This window comes from Anser cygnoides, chromosome 32, assembly GCF_040182565.1.
Source record: "Anser cygnoides isolate HZ-2024a breed goose chromosome 32, Taihu_goose_T2T_genome, whole genome shotgun sequence".
Lineage (NCBI taxonomy): Eukaryota > Metazoa > Chordata > Aves > Anseriformes > Anatidae > Anser > Anser cygnoides.
Genome location: NC_089904.1, coordinates 1999578 through 2017812, shown reverse-complemented (window position 1 = coordinate 2017812; position 18235 = coordinate 1999578). Strand labels below are relative to the sequence as shown.

The window sequence follows — 18235 nt, the reverse complement described above, 5'->3', positions numbered from 1 at the left end:
ATGGCCCCCAAACCTGCCTGAACGGCCCCCAAGATGGCCTGAACAGCCCCAAAGCCTGCCTCAATGGCCCAAAAAAACACCTGAACTGCCCCAAAACCTGCCTCAACAGCCCAAAAAAAGCCTGAACTGCCCCCAAAACCTGCCTCAACGGCCCCCAAAACAGCCTGAACAGACCCCAAACCTGCCTGAACTGCCCCAAAACCTGCCTGAACGGCCCCAAATCCTGAACGGCCCCGAAACCTGCCTGAATGGCCCCTAAAAACGCCTGAACTACCCCAAAACCTGCCCGTATGGCCCCCAAACCTGCCTGAACGGCCCCCAAAATGGTCTGAACTGCCCCAAAATCTGCCTGAACTGCCCCAAAACCTGCCTGAATGACCCCAAAGCCTGCCTGAACAGCCCCAAAACCTGCCTCAACAGCCCAAAAAAAGCCTCAGCTGCCCCCAAAACCTGCCTCAACGGCCCCCAAAACAGCCTGAACAGACCCCAAAACCTGCCTGAACGGCCCCAAAAAACCGCCCGAATGGCCCCAAAACCTGCTTGGGGCAATTGACTGCTGCGCCCCAAATCCACGTCCCCAGTGTCCCTGCTGCCCCCCCAAACCCCACTGTCCCCAATAACCGTTGTTTTCGGGGGGGAGAAGGGGTCCCCAGCCCTCCCCCCCAGCCACGCTTCAACCCGCCGTTGAATTTCCTCAAAATCCCCTTTTTTGGCCTTAAATTTCCCCATCAGACTTCCCCGCGGTCACCGCGACAAAGCAGCAGCCATAAATCCTCCTTCGGCCCCCACCACCAAGGGGGGGCCGTGTCCCCCCCCCCAGCACGGGGAGACCCCAAGGGATGGGGCACGGGACCCCAAAACCCCCCCGGGACCCCAAAACCCACCGGGACCCCCCCCTTTAGGGCCTCGGCCGAGCAGCGTTGTGGGGTGGGTTTTGGGGTCATCCCTTGGATTTTAACCCCCCCCAGATTGGGTTTTTTATTTTTGGGGGGGGCACACGGGTGGTAAAAGCTTTTGGGATTTTATCGGGCCACCGGCGACCCCCCCAAACGGGGACGGAGGGTGCAGCTCGGTGAAATCCTATAGGGTTTTTTTTTGGGGGGGGGAAGGATAAACACGCCCCAAACCTCTCGGGAAGAGGGGGGGGGGCTTCACGTTGCACCCCAAATCTTTACGGGGAGGGGGCCGGGGACCCCCAGGGCTGCTCCGACCCCCCCCGCAGGGTAATGGGGCCAGGGAGGGCGGGGGGGAAATCAGCACCCGGAGAAGTTATAGGGTTGGAAACACGCCGGGAAGCATCTGTGCCGCAGACACTCGGGGGCCCCCCCCCCCTCAAGGACCCCCCCCCGGTGACAGCGGGGTCTGTCCCCGTCCCCCCGTCCCTGTCCCCCCCCCGTCCCTTTGTCCCCCTGCTCGATGGCCCCGAGTTCACGAACCCGCCGGCAGCTGGGCCCCAAAAGCGACCCCTGACCCCCCCCCCATGTCCCCCCCCCGGCCCCGTCACCCCGGTGATGGGGGTTTGGGGGTGTCCCCGTCCCATTTCCCCCCCTAAATATTTTTTGGGGACCCCCCCTGCCCTGCCAAGTGGGGGACGGCCCCCCCCCCCCCGGGGGCTTTGTGGGATTGGGGGGGGTTGGGGCCCCCCATCCCTCCCGCACCCCAATACCTGGGCAGATCTGGGGGAGCACTGGGGCTCGGGGGGGGGTGGCTGGGGGCAGAGACCCCCCCCCCTGCACCCTAAATAGGGGCACACCCATACCCTATGGCCCTAAATAGGGGCACCCCCCCCCGTACCCCAAAATAGGGGTGCGCCCCCATCCTGTACCCCCAAATAGGGGCATAACCCCATCCTACACCCCCAAATCGGGGTGTACCCCCCCACCCTGCACCCCAAACAGGGGCAAACCCATATCCTATGACCCCGAATCGGGGTGTACCCCCACCCTGCACCCCAAAATAGGGGCGTACCCCCACGCTGTACCCCAAAATTGGGATGTGCCCCCATCCTGCACCCTCAAATAGGGGTGCACCCCCACCCTGCACCCCAAAATAGGCGCACATCCCATCCCACACCCCCAAATCAGGATGTACCCCCACCCTACACCCCAAAATAGGGGCATACCCCTATCCTATGTCCCCAAATAGGGGCGTACTCCCCCACTGTACCCCAAATTTGGGATGTACCCCTACCCTGCACCCCAAAATCAGGGCACACCCCATCCCACACCCCCAAATTTGGGATGTACCCCCCATCCTGCACCCCAAAATCGGGGCACACCCCAGCCTACACCCCAAAATCAGGATGTATTTCCCTCCCCCGCACCCCAAAATCAGGGCACAACCCCAAATCGGGATGTACCCCCCTCCTACACCCCAAAATCGGGGCACACCCCATCCCACACCCCAAAATCACTGTGCTCCCCCCCCCAGCACCCCTTAACCGGGGCGCACCCCCAAACCGGGCCGCCCCCAGGCCGTGCACACCCGTCCCAGCCCCCTGCCACGGGGGGGGACACCCCTGGGCCCCCCCAGACCCCACAGCCGGGGGTGGCACCCCAAAAACGACACGGAGGCTGCGGGACACAGCGTTTATTGCGGGGAGGGGAAACTGAGGCACAGCGGGGGCACCAGGGGAACACGGGACCCCAACGACCCCTCAATGCTCTCGTCCCCCCAGCCCCCCAGGGGACGGATCCGTGCCTCGGTTTCCCCCGAGGACTGTCGAGCAATCCCCTAATAAAAAAGTGGACCCAAAATGGGGGATTTTAGAGGAAAAAACGGGGTGAAAAGCCCCAAAAAGGAGAGGGGATTGAGCGCTGGGCCCCCCTTGTAGGGGAAACTGAGGCACGGGGGGGTGCTGGGAGCGGGGGCCCCGTTGGATGCAGAGCCTCACCCCAGTAAAATCCCAGCCCCGTTTAGCGTCAAACTGGTTAAACTGGGAGGACTGGAAGGACCGGGATCATCGGGGTTGGCCCTGCGGCAAGGGGAAACTGAGGCACGGATCCGTCCTCTGTGCCCTCCTAAGGAAAACCCCAGAATCCCATATAAGTGGGGAAACTGAGGCACGGATCTGTCCTCTGTGTCCTCCTAAGGATACCCCAACCCCATATAAGTGGGGAAACCGAGGCACTGACCCGTCCTCCATTTTCTTCCCTAAGGAAACCCCAAAAACCCTACCTAAACGGGGAAACAGGCACGGATCCGTCCTACGTTTCCTCCTAAGGAACCCCAAAATCCCACCTAAATGGGGAAACTGAGGCACGGATCCGTCCCCTACCTCCTCCTAAGAGACCCCAAAACCCATCTACATGGGGAAACTGAGGCATGGATCTGTCCTCTGCCTCATCCTAAGGAAACCCCAAAATCCCATTTAAGCGGGGAAACCGAGGCACGGATCCGTCCCCTACCTCCTCCTAAGAGACCTCAAAACCCAACTAAATGGGGGAAACTGAGGCACGGATCCCCCTCCTCCTAAGGATACCCCAACCCCATATAAGTGGGGAAACCGAGGCACGGATCCATCCTCCACCTCCTGCTAAGGAAACCCCAAAACCCGTCTAAATGGGGAAACCGAGGCACGGATCCGCCCCCCCCCCCCATTTCCTTCCCCTGAGGAAACCCCAAAACCCCATTTAAGTGGGGAAACCGAGGCACGGACCCCCCTCCTCCTACAAAACCCCCCCCGAACCCCCCCCCCAAAACCCGAAACCCGAGTCACGCCCCCCCTTTTACCCCCTCCCCCCCCCCCCTTTACCCCCTCCCCACCTCTCCCTGCCCCTCCCCACCCCCCTCCCCCCCCGAATCCCCCCCCGAACCCCCCCCGTCCCCCTCCCCGAGCAGCTCCAGCACCCCCAGCTCCCCCAACCTCGCCCTGGCCTCCTCCTCCCAGCCCCTGTTGGCTCGGGCGCTGCGGGGCGAGGGGTGCGGGATGCCCTCCACCCTAACGGCCAGCCCGGCGGCCCCCAGGGCCCTCCGGGCTCGCTGCCGGGCGTAGCCCCCGACCCCCACCACCAGCGTGACCCCGAGGAGCTCCACGGCCCGCGCCAGCGCCCGGTCGCAGAGCGCCACGAGGCGGGCGCGTTGGGCCGGGGGCAGCTCGGCGAGGGCCAGGTTGCGGCCGCTGGGGGCGAGGAAGAGGAGGGGGCAGTGGTTGTGGACGAAGCAGTGGCGGAAAAAGCCCCGGGGGTCCGGGCACAGGGAACGGAAGAGACCCCAAAAACGGGCGCCGCTCACCTCGCTACGCCGGCAGCTCCAGCCCAGCACCGGGCGCTTGGGGTGCTCGGCCGGGGGTCTCCGAACCTCGCCGCTGACGCCCAGCCACTCGCGGACGTGCCGGGTCTCGCCGAAAGGGGACCTGGGGGGGGCGGGGGGGAGGTAAGAAGATGGGGTGAGGGTCAAGGATGCGGGGATGGGGGTCGTGCACGCTGTGGACCCCCGCCATAGGGGGTCTTTGGGGGAGCAAAAGGGCGGAGGGCGCTGCCCCAAAGCGCCCCGGGGGGCTCGCTGCCTCGGTTTCCCCAGCTCTGGCTCCGTGGGGGACACCATAAAGCGTCCCCTATACGCCCCACAAGCGCCCCCGGTCCCACCCGTGCCTCAGTTTCCCTTGCTTTAGGTTCCACGGGGACATATAGGGTCCATAGGCACCGTCCTGTGGCTACAACCACCCCAAAACACCCCAGTCTCCTCTGTGCCTCAGTTTCCCTCGCCTTAGGCTCTGTGGGGACAGCACAACATGTCCCCTACATGCCCCACAAGCACCCCTGGTCCCACCCGTGCCTCAGTTTCCCTTCCCTTAGGCTCCACAGGGACATATAGGATCCATAGGCATCATCCTGGGGCCACAGCCACCCCAGAGCCTCCTCCGTGCCTCAGCTTCCCTGCCCTCTGGCTCCATGGGGACACCACACAGCGTCCCCTACGCACCCCACAAGCCCCCCTGGTCCCGCACGTGCCTCAGTTTCCCCCTCCCACCCCACTCAGCGGGATCCCAGCCCCGTCCCGGCCCCGCTGCCCCCCCCCCCCCGTGCCTCAGTTTCCCCCGGCCGCACCCCGGTCTGCGCCATGCCGAAGGGGCCGGGATTCATGCCGAGGAAGAGGACGCGCTTGGGGCCGCGGCAGTAGCGGCGGACGAAGTCGCGGTGGGGCTCCCAGGCGTAGTCCAGCGGGCGGTACACGTGGCTGACGGGCGCCCCGAAGGGCGGCAGCTCCTCCAGCAGCGCGCTCTGCTCCCGCTCCAGCCGCAGGAAGCGGCCGGCCAGGTCCTCGGCCTCCGGCACTGCGAGCACTGCTGGCACTGCTGGCAATTCTGGCGCTGCTGGCAATTCTGGCGCTGCTGGCAATTCTGGCGCTGCTAGCACTGGTGGCGCTGCTGGCACTGGTGGCGCTGCTGGCACTTCTGGCACCACTGGCACTGCTGTCACTTCTGGCACTGCTAGCACTGCTGTCAATTCTGGCGCTGCTGGCACTGCTGTCAGTTCTGGCGCTGCTGGCACTGGTGGCGCTGCTGTCACTTCTGGCGCTGCTAGCTCTGCTGTCAATTCTAGCGCTGCTGGCGCTGCTGTCGCTGGTAGCACTGCTGTCAATTCTGACGCTGCTGGCACTTCTGGCGCTGCTGGCACTTCTGGTACCGTTGCTGCCCCCGGCACCGGCCCCGCAGCGCTGCCCGGGGTCACCTCCATGCTGCCATCGCCTGGGGATAGAGCAGGGAGGGCACTTATGGAGCGGGGTGGCTTTGGGGGGTACGGGGGGGGTTGGAGGGAGTTATGGGGGCGTATGGGGGGTACAGGGGAGTATAGGAGGTTATGAGAGGTGTATGGGGGGGTTATAAGGGGGTATGGGGGTTATAGGGGGGTATAGGGGCATATAGAGGGGTATAGGAGGTTATGGGGGGGTATAGAGGGTTATGGGGGGGTAGAGGGGGGTTATAGGAGATTATGAGAGGGGTATGGGGGGGTTATAAGGGGGTATAGGGGGCTATGGGGGGGTACAGGGCCTCCTGGGGCTCCCCCATGGGCATTAAATGGGCATGGGGGGGCCCAGCGACGCGCTGGTCCCGGAGCCCTGCCCCTCACGGGAGGGAGTGCCCAGTGCCCCCCCCCAAAGTGCCCCAGTGCCCCCTCACTGCCCCCAATGCCCCCCTAACTGCCCCCAGTTCCCCCCCCGCCCCTCTACCTGCCCCCAAAATCCCTCTATCTGCCCCCCACTCCCCTACCTGCCCCCAATGCCCCCCAAAATGCCCCCCAGGCCCTTCCAAGTGCCCCCCGCATCCCCCATCTGCCCCCAAAACCCCTCTAACTGCCCTCCATGGCCCCCTAACTGCCCCTCTACCTGCCCCCCCGCCCCCATAACTGCCCCTAATGCCCCCCATGCCCCCCTACCTGCCCCCAATGCCCCCCCCCAATGCCCCCTCGGGCCCTTCCAAGTGCCCCCCAAGCCCCCCCCACCTGCCCCCCCGCCCCCTCACAACCCCCAAGCACCCCCCCGCCGCCCCCGGTGACGTCACGCCACGTCACGCCCCGTCACGACGCCCCGCGCCCACCCCGGGCCTACCCGAGCGCCGCGCCGGGCCCCCTCCAGCCTGGCCCCGCCCCCCGCCCTGCTGACCCCGCCCCCTGACCCGTGACGTATCGCCGCCGCCGCCGCCGCCGCGCGGGGCCTGCTGGGAGTTGAAGTCCGCGCCGGCCCTTTGTCTGCCGCGGCCCCGGGGCATCACGGGAGAATCCGGAGGGGCGGGGGCGGCACCCCGCGGGCTGAGCCGCGGGGGAGGGGGGCGTGGCTTGTGAAGACCCCGCCCCTTTCCAATGGCCACGCCCACAGGGGGCGGAGCCTCGGAGGCGCGGCGGCGGCGCAAGGGCGACCCCTGGCGGGGGAGGGGCCCCGAGCGCCCCCCGGGTCCCCAGGGCCACCGCTGGCCCCAAGCCACTGCTGGCCCCAGGGCCACCCCTGTCCCCAAAGCCACCCCTGTCCCCAAGGCCACCGCTATTCCCAAAGCCACCCCTGTCCCCAAGCTGTCCCCAAAGCCACCCCTGTCCCCAAGCTGGCCCCAAGGCCACCAATGTCCCCAAGGCCACCCCTGTCCCCAAGCCACTGCTACGTCCCCAGGGCCACCGCTATTCCCAAAGCCACCGCTGTCCCCAAGCTGTCCCGAGACAACCGCTGTCCCCAGGGCCACCGCTGTCCCCAGGCCACCAATGTCCCCAGGGCCACTCCTGTCCTGAGGCCACCGCTATCCCCAGGGCAGTTATTCCCAAAGCCACCGATGTCCCCAGGGCCACCACTGTCCCCAAGCCACTGCTATGTCCAGGGCTACCACTGTCTCCAGGGCCACCGTTATCCCCAAAGCCACCGCTGTCCCCAAGCTGTCCCGAGACAACCGCTGTCCCCAGGGCCACCGCTGTCCCCAAGTCACCAATGTTGCCCCCAGGGCCACCACTAGCTCTAGGGCCACCCCTGCCCTGAGGCCAACAATGTCCCCAGGGCCACCCCCCTCTCACCAAAAGTGTCCCCAAGCACCGCGTTTGTCCCCGGTGACCCCAGTGCCCCCCAAGCACCCACCCGTGTCCCCACACCCGTGTCCCCCAGCCTGGCACCGCTGTCCCCACGTATCCCCCATCACCCCCGTCCCTGTCCCCTCACCCCCGGAGGATCGGGCCCTTCACCTGGGGGTGTGGGGGGGGTCCAGCTGTCCCCCCCCCGTGTCACCTCCCCCCCCCGCTGTCCCTTCCTTTACCCCCCCCCCCCAAAAAAATGTCACCTCCGTGTCCCCAAACCGCAGCACCGCGCCGCGCCCGCCAGGTGGCAGCAAAGGAGCGGCCGAGGAGGGGACCCCCCCCCAACCCCCCCCCCCCCCAAACTCCCCCCCCAACAGCTGGGGGGGGGCACAGAGCACGGGCCCCCCGCGGCGATGGGCGAACTGGGCCAAACTGGGAGCACTGGGAGGGTCCCCGCTGTGTCCCTGTCCCCCCCCCCCCAGACAAAGCATCCCGCTCCTGAAAAGTGACCCTTTATTGGAAGCAAATACAAGGGGGGGGGGGGACGGGGACGAGGGGGGGGACACCCCGGGTGCGGGGGGGGACACCCCGGGTGGGAACACCCCGGGTTAAAAACATCGACGTTAAAAAAACGGCAAAAAGGGATTTTTTTTGACCCCCCCCCCCCAATCCTGGCCCCTTCCCCTCTGGCTCTAGAGGGGGGACACGAGGGGGGGGGGGGGGGACACGAGGGGGGGGGACACACCGCAGAGGACCGACCCCGTCCCCCTCCCCCCCCCCCCAGCCACTGACAGCCACCAGGTTTTGTCACCCCGCGGCCGACCCGGGGACAGGGGGACGCCCCCCCGGGGTGACAGCGAGGAGGACAAAGTGGGGGGGGGGGACACGCACACATGGGGACACCCCCGCGGGGCACCACCGGCCCCTGCGGCGTCCCCGGGGAGGGGCAGGGCCAACCCCGGGGACACGGAGAGAGAGGGAGAGGGACGGGGATTTTATTTTTTGGGGTGGGGGGGGGACGGGGGGACACGAGAGGCTGCCCGGGGGGGGCTATGTACAGCGGGGCCCCGCGGGCGCCTTTAGCTCTTGGCGGCCTCGCGCTCTTTGCTGTCCGTGTCCTCGGGGTACGCGTGCCAGGTCAGCCGCTCCTCGTAGAAGGCGATGACAATTTGGGGACATTTCAGGTTCGCCTCCTTGGCCAGCACCAGGTCGGCCTCGTCCGTGTCCTTCCTGAGGAGGGGGGGGGACGGAAAAATTAAAGATGGGGTCAAGGCAGCGCCCGCCGTCACCCCTCGGGGGTCGCGAGCGTTGCTCCAGCCCCCTTTTTCCCCCCTAAACGGCCCCAAAAGGAGCCTCGGGGTGGGCGGGGTCGTCCCTTTCGGGGACGCCGGGTGACGGGAGGGGACCCCGGGGACGCGCGGCGGCCTCACCACTTCATGAGGAACATGAGGTCCCCGCACGAGTCGGTGGCCCCGATGATCTTCTCGGGCTCCAGCCCTCGCTCGAAGCCCCGGGCGATGTCGTTGCTCTGCGGATTTTTTTTTTATTTTTATTTTTTTGGGGGGGAAAAAGCAGCTTTTTGGGGGGCGCGGCGCCGCAGCCAGCCTCAGGGGAAGAGGGGAGGCTGCCCCCATAGTGCCCGGAGGTGACGGGGTTGGGGACGGCTCCGTGGCGCTGGTGGCACCGGGGGAGGGCACCGGGTGCCCATCCTCACCCTTGGGTGCCTGTCCCCATTGTGGTGACACCGGGTGCCTGTCCCATCACCACGTCCCTCTCCCCATCACTGTGTCCCCCCCCAAAATCATGGTGACACCAGATTCCTGTCCCCATCACCGTGTGTCTGTCCCTATTGTGGCGGCACCGGGTGCCAGTCCTCTTACCGTGTCCCTCTCCCTGTCACCACGTCCCCTCTCCCCATCACCGTGTCCCCCCCCCAAAATCGTGGTGACACCAGATTCCTGTCCCCATGACTGGGTGCCTGTCCCATCGCGGTGACACTGTGTCCCTCTCCCCATCCCTGTGTCCCTCCCAGCTGTGGTGACACCGGGTGCCTGTCCCATCACCATGTCCACCCCCAAAATCGTGGTGACACCGGGTGCCTGTCCCCATCATTGGGTGCCTGTCCCCACTGTGGTGACACCGGGTGCCTGTCCCATCACCACGTCCCTCCCCCCGTCACCACGTCCCTCCCAAAATCGTGGTGACACCAAATTCCTGTCCCCATCACCGGGTGTCTCTCCCTATTGTGGTGACACCGGGTGCCAGTCCTCTTACCGTGTCCCTCTCCGTGTCACCGTGTCCCTCCCAAAATTGTGGTGACACCCGGTTCCTGTCCCATCGTGGTGACCCTGGGCGTCCCCCCCCAAATCATGGTGACACCAGGCCCCTGTCCCCATCCCCGGCTACCCGTCCCCGCAGCGGTGCCACCACGCCCCTCTCCCCATCACCGTGACCCCCCCAAAATCCCAACGAGCCCCCCCAAACCCCCCCCCCCCCTGTCCCCCCCCCTCACCTCCCGCTTCTTCTTGGCCTTGATGTCGTCGGCGGCGGGCAGCCCTTTCCGCTTGCCGCCCTCGGCCTTGTCGCGCGGCCGGGCGCCGTCGCCCTCCTTCATCTTCTTGTATTTTTTCATAAACTCCGAGATCAGCTCCGGGCAGTCCAGGTTCTTCTCCGGCTCCCACGTGTTGTGCTCCCTGCACCCCCCCAGAAAAAAAAAATATTAAAATAAGACACACAAAAAACCAACGACAACCCACCGAGGAGCCCCCCCACCCAAAAAAATTAAAATAAAACACAAAAAAAACCACCAAAAACAAACAAAAAACAACGCCGAGGAGCGAAAGCCGCCCCTCGCCCCCGTTTTGAGGGAAAAAAAGGGGTTTTTTGGGGGGGCGCTTACTCGGAGAAGCCTTTCCACTTGAGCAGATATTCCACCTGGCCCTTCACCACGCGCCGGTCCAGCACCTTCTCCACCACATACTCCTCCTCGTCTTCAGAGGACGAACTGTCTGCTGTCCTCTTGCTTTTCTTGCCCATAGCGCAGCAGCGGGCGCCCACACACCGACGCCACCCAAGTCCTGCGGGGTTGAAGGGGAGCGGGTTAGGGGGGGAACCCCCAAAAACGGCCCCAAAATCCGCGAGGGGGGAGGCCGAGGAGCCGAAGGAAAGCCCCAGAGGGGGGTTTTGGGGTTAAAAGGCCTTCAAGGGGGTGAGGGGACTCCGATGGCTCAAGCAACAGTTAGGAGAGACCCCAGACCCTGTGGCTTTTTTTTTTTGGGGTTAAAAGCCCTTCAGGGGGGCGAGGGGACCCCAAAATTCACAGATTTGTGAAACGGTCTCGAAAAAAAAACCTTGGAAAGGGCACGGGTTAGGGGGGACCCCAAAAACGGCCCCAAAATCCGCGAGGGGGGAGGCGAGGCCAAAAGAGGCTAGGTTTCCCGCTCCGTGGCTGCGAAAGGAAAGCCCCAGATGGGGGGTTTTGGGGCTAAAAGCCCTTCAAGGGGGGTGAGGGGACCCCAAAATCCAGAGAGGATTTGTGAAAAGGTCTCAAAAAAAACCCTTGGAAGGGGCACGGGTTAGGGGGGACCCCAAAAACGACCCCAAAACCTGCGAGGAGGGAGACAAGGCTTCCACTTCGCGGCTGCAACAGGAGAGCCCCAGATCCTGTTGTTTTGGGGTTAAAAGCCCTTCAAGGGGGCGAGGGGACTCCAAAATTCAGAGATTTGTGAAAACATCTCAGGAAAAAAACCCTCGGAAGGGGTACAAGTTAGGGGGGACCCCAAAAATAACCCCAAAATCTGTGAGGGGGGAGGCGACGCCGAAGGAGCAGAGGTTTCCGTTTCATGGCTACGAAAGGAAAGCCCCAGGTCCTGGTTTTTTGGGGTTAAAAGCCCTTTAGGGAGTGATTGGACCTCAAAATTCAGAGAGGATTCGTGAAAAACTGTCGGAAATAAACCTCAGAAGTGGCACGGGTTAGGGGGGACCCCAAAAACGGCCCCAAAATCCGCGAGGGGGGAGGCGAGGCCGAAGGAGCCGAGGTTTCCGCTCTGTGGCTGCGAAAGGAAAGCCCCAGATGGGGGGTTTTGGGGTTAAAAGCCCTTCAGGGGGTGAGAAGACTCCAAAATTCACAGATTTCTGAAATGGTCTCGAAAAAAAACCTTGGAAGGGGCACAAGTTAGGGGGGACCCCAAACATAGCCCCAAAACCTGCAGGGAGGGAGGCGAGGCCGAAGGAGGCGAGGTTTCCGCTTCATGGCTGCAAAAGGAAAGCCCCAGATCGTGGGTTTTGGGGTTAAAAGCCCTTCAAGGGGGGTGAGGGGACCCCAAAATCCAGAGAGAATTCGTGAAAAGGTCTCGGAAAAAACCCTCGGAAGGGGTATGGGTTAGGGGGGACCCCAAAAATAAACCCAAAATCTGCGGGGAGGGAGGCGAGGTTTCCGCTTCGTGGCTGCAACCAGAGAGCCCCAATTCCTGTTGTTTTGGGGTTAAAAGCCCTTCAAGGGGGCGAGGGGACTCCAAAATTCAGAGATTTGTGAAAACATCTTGGGAAAAAAACCCTTGGAAGGGGTACAAGTTAGAGGGAACCCCAAAAACGACCCCAAAACCTGCAGGGAGGGAGGTGAGGCCGAAGGAGCCGAGGTTTCCGCTCCGTGGCCGCGAAAGGAAAGCCCCAGGTCCTGGTTTTTGGGGGTTAAAAACCCTTTAGGGAGCGACTGGACCTCAAAATTCAGAGAGGATTCGTGAAAAACTGTCGGAAATAAACCTCAGAAGGGGCACGGGTTAGGGGGGACCCCAAAAACGGCCCCAAAATCCGCGAGGAGGGAGGCGAGGCCGAAGGAGGCGAGGTTTCCGCTCCGTGGCTGCGAAAGGAAAGCCCCAGATGGGGGGTTTTGGGGTTAAAAGCCCTTCAGGGGGGTGAGGGGACTCCAAAATTCACAGATTTATGAAAACACCTCAAGAAAAAACCCCTCGGAAGGGGCACAAGTTAGGACGGACCCCAAAAACGACCCCAGAATCCGCGAGGAGGGAGGCGAGGCCGAAGGAGGCGAGGTTTCCGCTCCGTGGCTGCAACAGGAGAGCCCCAGATCCTGGTTTTTGGGGGGTTAAAAGCCCTTCAAGGGGGCAAGGGGACCCCAAAATTCACAGATTTGTGAAATGGTCTCAAAAAAAAACCCTGGGAAGGGGCACGGGTTAGGGGGGACCCCAAAAACGGCGAGGCACATAATCCGCGAGCGATTGGGAGAGCGTGAGTCGGAAATAAACCGAAGGGGCACGCCGGCCACATAATCCGGAGGAGGGAGGCGAGGCCGAAGGAGCCGAGGTTTCCGCTCCGTGGCTGTGAAAGGAAAGCCCCAGATGGGGGGTTTTCGGGTTAAAAGCCCTTCAAGGGGGCGAGGGGACCCTAAAATTCACAGATCTGTGAAATGGTCTCAAAAAAAAAACCCTCAGAAGGGGCAAGGGTTAGGGGGGACCCCAAAAATGACCCCAAAACCTGTGAGGAGGGAGGCGAGGCTTCCACTTCGCGGCTGCAACAGAAGAGCCCCAGATCCTGTTGTTTTGGGGTTAAAAGCCCTTCAAGGGGGCGAGGGGACTCCAAAATTTACAGATTTGTGAAAACATCTAGGGAAAAAAACCCTCAGAAGGGGTACAAGTTAGAGGGAACCCCAAAAACGACCCCAAAATCCACGAGGAGCAAGGTGAGGCCGAAGGAGCCGAGGTTTCCGCTTTGTGGCTGAGAAAGGAAAGCCCCAGGTCCTGTTTTTTTTGGGTTAAAAACCCTTTAGGGAGCGATTGGACCTCAAAATTCAGAGAGGATTCGTGAAAAACTGTCGCAAATAAACCTCAGAAGGGGCACGGGTTAGGGGGGACCCCAAAAACGGCCCCAAAATCTGCGAGGGGGAGGTGAGGCCGAAGGAGCCGAGGTTTCTGCTCCGTGGCTGCGAAAGGAAAGCCCCAGATGGGGGGTTTTGGGGTTAAAAGGCCCTTCAGGGGGTGAGAAGACTCCAAAATTCACAGATATCTGAAATGGTCTCAAAAAAAACCTTGGAAGGGACACAAGTTAGGGGGGACCCCAAAAATAGCCCCAAAACCTGCAGGGAGGGAGGCGAGGCCGAAGGAGCCGAGGTTTCCGCTTCGTGGCTGCAAAAGGAAAGCCCCAGATCCTGGTTTTTGGGGGGTTAAAAGCCCTTCAGGGGGGAGAGGGATCCCAAAATTCACAGATTTGTGAAATGGTCTCAAAAAAAAACCCTCAGAAGGGGCAAGGGTTAGGGGGAACCCCAAAAACGACCCCAAAACCTGCGAAGAGGGAGGCGAGGCTTCCACTTCGCGGCTGCAACAGGAGAGCCCCAGATCCTGTTTTTTTGGGGTTAAAAGCCCTTCAAGGGGGCGAGGGGAACCCAAAATTCACAGATTTGTGAAATGGTCTCAAAAAAAAAAAAACCCTCGGAAGGGGCACGAGTTACGGGGGACCCCAAAACCTGCAGAGAGGGAGGCGAGGCTGAAGGAGCCGAGGTTTCCGCTCCGTGGCTGCAACAGGAGAACCCCAGGTCCTGGTTTTTTGGGGTTAAAAACCCTTCAAGGGGGCGAGGGGACCCCAAAATCCAGAGAGGATTCGTGAAAACATCCCGGAAAAAAAAAGCCCATTTCCCACCAACTCAGAACCCGGCGATAAAAACCCCAACCCAGACCAAAATCTCACCTTTTAGGGGAGTTTTTAAAGGCAAACGAAAAAGGGATGGGGAAGAAAACGGGCCGGGGGGAACCAGGAGCCCCCGTCCCGAACACCGGGACTGCCGACAGCGGGCGTTTTGGGGTGAAATCCCTGCTTAACGGCCAAAACCCTACAAAGCTCAAACCCTGCTGCGGGCCAGGTGCCCGCCTGGGGGAAAAAAAAAACGGGATTTTAAGGCAAAGCCGCGCGCCGCCGGCATCCCACGCCGGGCACGCGGCCAGGAGGGATTTTTTTTAACCTTGGTTTTTTTGCAGCCTCCCCCCCCCCCCCCCCTTTTTTTTTTTTTAAAGAAAACAGCCCAAAAAAATAAAAATTAAGAAAAATAACAAAAATCCTCGGAGCCAGGAAATTCCTCGGCCACCCCATTCCCCGCTCGGAATTTCCTGCCCGTGCCGAAAAGCGACCCCGGCGCCGCCCCCCCGCCACGGGGGCAACCTTTCGGCGGCGGTTTCGGGTGTAAACGGGAGGGTTTTGGGTGTAAACGGGAGGGTTTCGGGTACCGTGTCCCTCGCAGGGGCGGCAGTTCCCGGGAAAGCCGCGTGTCGGAGTCCTCTCCTGAAGGAACAAAAGAAAAGAGCCGCTTTGGTTCGAAAAGGGCCGCTTTGAGGCAAAAAAGAGGCAGTTTGAGGCAAAAAAGAGATGGTTTAGGGCAAAAAGAGGCGGTTTAGGGCAAAAAGAGAGGCACTGGCTTTTCCATCTTTCCCGTTTCGGGGTGGAAATGGGATTTAATTCACTTCCATTTCCCCGCTCCGGTGGCCGAGGGACCCGGCTCCCGGCCGCAGCCCGCTCACCAAAACCGCGGTTTTTAACCCCAAAACGTCCGCGAGGCAGAACAGGAGCCGGGCTCCTTTCTAGGACCGAGGAGTTTTGCTTAAAAGCCCCGAGAATCCCTGGGAAACCCAAAAAAGTGGCTGGAGAAAGGGGGGGGGGGGGGGGGCCGAGCTGGCGCCACGGCGCTGGCCCCCGCAGCCGCCCCGCTGTGATTTATGGGGCCGAGGAGGCGGCGCTGGGGCCATGGGAACGGAGGAAAAAAACCCCGAGGAGGCGGCAGCGGGCAGACGGCCACGGCCACGGCCCCCCCCAGGACCCCTCGGGGGGGATCCCCCCCAAAAATCGGCGCAGCCCCAGCCCTGGAAATCGCCTTTTTTTTTTTTTTTTTGCCGGTTTTTTTGGGGCCGCCGCGTGGCGGGGAAGAGCCGCTGGCGCCCCAGGCAGGGGTCACGCCTCGGTGCACCTCCGGGCGGCTGGAAAACAAACGGGACCGGGGCTGGAGGGCCCAGAAAGTAGCGAAATAACCCCAAAATAGTCCTGAATAACCCCAAAACAGTCCAGAATGTGGCTAAATAACCCCAAAATAGCCCTGAACATGGCTAAATAACCCCAAAATAGCCCTGAACGTGGCTAAGTAACCCCCCAAAACAGTGTAGCCCCCAAACGTGGTAGCTAAGTAACGTGGCCCCCAAAACAGTCCCAAACGTGGCTAACGTGGCTAAGTAACCCCAAAATAACCCTGAACGTGGCTAAGTAACCCCAAAATAGCCCCGAACATGCTAAGTAACCCCAAAATGGTCCCGAATAACCCCAAAATAGCCCTGAACGTGGCTAAGTAACCCCAAAATAGTGCAGAACGTAGCTAAATAACCCCAAAACAGTCCCGAACATAGCTAAGTAACCCCAAAATAGCCCCGAACGTGGCTAAGTAACCCCAAAATGGTCCTGAATAACCCCAAAACAGCCCCGTGGCTAAATAACGTGCAGAACTAAATAACCCCAAAACAGCCCCGAAGTCTAAATAACCTCGGCCCGGCTCGGCTCCCTCCCGTTCCGCTCCCGGGCGATCCCTCTCGTCGGGATTTAAGAGCTGTAAAAAAAGAAAAAACCCTAATGGGCGATGACGGGGGCAACAAACCGCAGCCAGCCTCGCCGGGCGTGAGTTATCGCCCCCCGGGGCCATAAAAACCCCGCTCGGGGCTCCCCGCAGCCGCCTCGCTCCCCTGTGGGGTCGAATGCCTGCAATGGGGTCGTGCTGGCTCCTTCACCCCAAAAAAATGTCCCCCCTCGGGGCAGGGGGAGCGGCGGTGCCAGGGGGAACCAAGCCCCCCCCCGCGCTGTGTCCACCCGTCAAGCTGCGGGGTTTTTGGGGTGGGAGGGAGAGGGGGGGTCGCAGTGGGATTGGAGAGACCCTGAAGGGGCGCAGGGCCACAAAGGGAACCCTAAAAGGCTTCACTGGGCTCATGGAGACCCCAAGGGGGTGCAAAGCCCCCAGGGGAATCCCACAGCCCCCACTGGGCTTGGAGAGACCCCAAAGAGGGGGAAAGCCCCCAGGGAACCCCATGGCCTCCGCTGGGCTCATAGAGACCCCGAGGGGTGCAAAGGCTCAAAGTGAACCCCACAGCCTTCAGTGGGCTCAGAGAGACCCCAAAGAGGGGGAAAGCCCCCAGGGAACCCCACAGGCTCCACCGGGCTCAGGGAGACCCCACGGAGGTGGCAAAGCCCCAAATGATCCCCACAGGCTCCGCTGGGCTTCTGGAGACCCCAAGGGGGTGCAAAGCCCCCAAGGGGTTCGGAGAGACCCCCCCCCCAGAGCAGCCTCCAATGGGACCCCAAAGGGGTCGGAGACTGACCCCAAAGAGGGGGAAAGCCCCAGAGCAAACCCCACAGCCTCCAGTGGGCTCGGAGAGACCCCAAAGAGGGGGAAACCCCCCAGGGAACCTCAGAGCCTCCACCGGGCTCATGGAGACCCCAAGGGGGTGCAAAGCCCCCCAGGGAGCCCCCCCAGCCCCCAATGGGTTTGGAGAGACCCCAAAAGGGTGCAACCCCCCCCCCCAGGGGACCCCCCCCAGCCTCCATCGGGCTCAGAGGGACCCCACTGGGGCGCAAAGCCCCCGAGCAAACCCCACGGCCCCCACCGGGCTCGTGGAGGCCCCAAGGGGGGCGCAAAGCCCTAAGGCGAGCCCCCCAGCCCCCCACAGGGCTTAGAGAGACCCCAAAGGGTGAAGCCCCCCCCCCAGGGAACCCCCACAGCACCCACCGAGCTCAGGGGGACCCCACCGGGACGCAGAGACCCCGGGGCGCCCCCGCTGGGCCCGCGGAGCCCGCGCCGGGACCGGGGCCGTTGGGGGGGGGGGGGGGGGGGGGACACCGAGAGAGGGCCCCGCTGTGAGGGGAGCCCCGGGGGCGGGCCCAGCGCCCCGCCGCCCCCCCCTCATTGGCCGCCGCCGCCGCCGCTCCGCTCCCCGCCCCGCCCCCATTCGCTGCCCCTCACGCCCCTCACCTCTCCCAGCCCCGCCCCTCCTGTCTCCTATTGGCCCCGCGCGCTGTCGCTCCCCCCTCCGCCCCGCCCCCACCGCCCCGCCATTGGCCCAGCCGCCCGCTCCTCGCCCCCGCCCCCCTGCGCCGCCATTGGCCCGCGCGCCTGCCAATCCAACCGCCGGGTCCCGCCCCCGCGGCCTGCCCCCCATTCATCCGCCTCCCGCCGCCGGTACCTGGCCGGGGAGCGGCTCCGGCTCGGGCCCGTCCGCCTCGCTCCCGCCGCCCCTCAGCGCCGCCGCCGCCGCTCCGCGCTCCGCCCGCCAAAAGCGCCCGCAGCGCGCAGGCGCCGCCGGCCGCGCTCCGCGCATGCGCGCTCCGCTCCCTCCTCCTCCTCCTGCTCCCCCCTCCCTCTCCGCAAAGCCCCGCGCATGCGCAGAGCCCGCCGCACCTTGGGCGCTGCCGGGCGGGCGGCCCCTCCTCGCCGCCGCCGCCGCCGCCGCCGCTCGGCGCCGCCCCGCCGCCGCCGAGCCGAGCTCGTCCGGCTCCTCCGAGCTCCGCCGGGCCCGCCGCGGGGCAGCGCTGAGGGACGGCGGGGGCAGCCAATGGGGAGCGCGCCGCCCGCGGGCTGGCCAATGAGAGGGAGGCGAGGGGCGGGACGTGAGGGGAGGGAGCCAATCCGAGGAGAGCGAGGCAGTCGCCGGGCCGAAGCGGGAAAAGCGGCGCGGGGCGGGGCCGCGACGAGCTCGCCCAATCGGCGCAGGGCG

At 63.5% G+C, this 18235-nt stretch overlaps 2 protein-coding genes across 5 annotated transcripts; both read right to left on the bottom strand.

Annotated features, from left to right (window-relative positions):
• Positions 1 to 3750: 3750 nt before the first annotated feature.
• On the bottom strand, positions 3751 to 6724 carry SMUG1 (single-strand-selective monofunctional uracil-DNA glycosylase 1). Its single transcript, XM_066985435.1, has 3 exons — positions 6550 to 6724; positions 5047 to 5689; positions 3751 to 4351 (listed from the first exon to the last, which is right to left on the bottom strand). The coding sequence occupies exons 1-3, from the start codon at positions 6707 to 6709 to the stop codon at positions 3751 to 3753; spliced, it is 1404 nt and encodes a 467-aa protein (XP_066841536.1). The 5' UTR covers positions 6710 to 6724.
• Positions 6725 to 7989: 1265 nt separating this feature from the next.
• CBX5 (chromobox 5) lies at positions 7990 to 18076 on the bottom strand. 4 transcript variants are annotated; one of them, XM_066985572.1, is made up of 6 exons: positions 17705 to 17801; positions 14720 to 14774; positions 10390 to 10567; positions 10003 to 10183; positions 8921 to 9018; positions 7990 to 8720 (listed from the first exon to the last, which is right to left on the bottom strand). In XM_066985572.1, exons 3-6 carry the CDS (start codon positions 10524 to 10526, stop codon positions 8570 to 8572), a joined length of 567 nt encoding a protein of 188 aa, XP_066841673.1. In that variant the 5' UTR covers positions 10527 to 10567; positions 14720 to 14774; positions 17705 to 17801; the 3' UTR covers positions 7990 to 8569. The 4 variants fall into 4 exon arrangements, with proteins under 4 accessions (XP_066841673.1, XP_066841675.1, XP_066841674.1 ...); XM_066985574.1 differs by lacking the exons at positions 14720 to 14774; positions 17705 to 17801 and adding an exon at positions 17920 to 18076; XM_066985573.1 differs by lacking the exon at positions 14720 to 14774 and having other exon boundaries at positions 17705 to 17838.
• Positions 18077 to 18235: the final 159 nt, after the last annotated feature.

Excerpts from the sequence above, each read along its gene's own strand:
- SMUG1 (XM_066985435.1), bottom strand. The coding sequence starts at position 6,709 with ATGCCCCGGGGCCGCGGCAGACAAAGGGCCGGCGCGGACTTCAACTCC. Across the intron at positions 5,690-6,549 it reads GGGCCCGGCGCGGCGCTCGG|GCGATGGCAGCATGGAGGTG; the intron begins GTAGGCCCGGGG and ends CTCTATCCCCAG. Across the intron at positions 4,352-5,046 it reads GGCATGGCGCAGACCGGGGT|CCCTTTCGGCGAGACCCGGC; the intron begins GCGGCCGGGGGA and ends CCCCCCCAGGTC.
- CBX5 (XM_066985574.1), bottom strand. The coding sequence starts at position 10,526 with ATGGGCAAGAAAAGCAAGAGGACAGCAGACAGTTCGTCCTCTGAAGAC. Across the intron at positions 10,184-10,389 it reads AAGTGGAAAGGCTTCTCCGA|GGAGCACAACACGTGGGAGC; the intron begins GTAAGCGCCCCC and ends GGGGGGGTGCAG. Across the intron at positions 8,721-8,920 it reads CTCATGTTCCTCATGAAGTG|GAAGGACACGGACGAGGCCG; the intron begins GTGAGGCCGCCG and ends CCCCCTCCTCAG.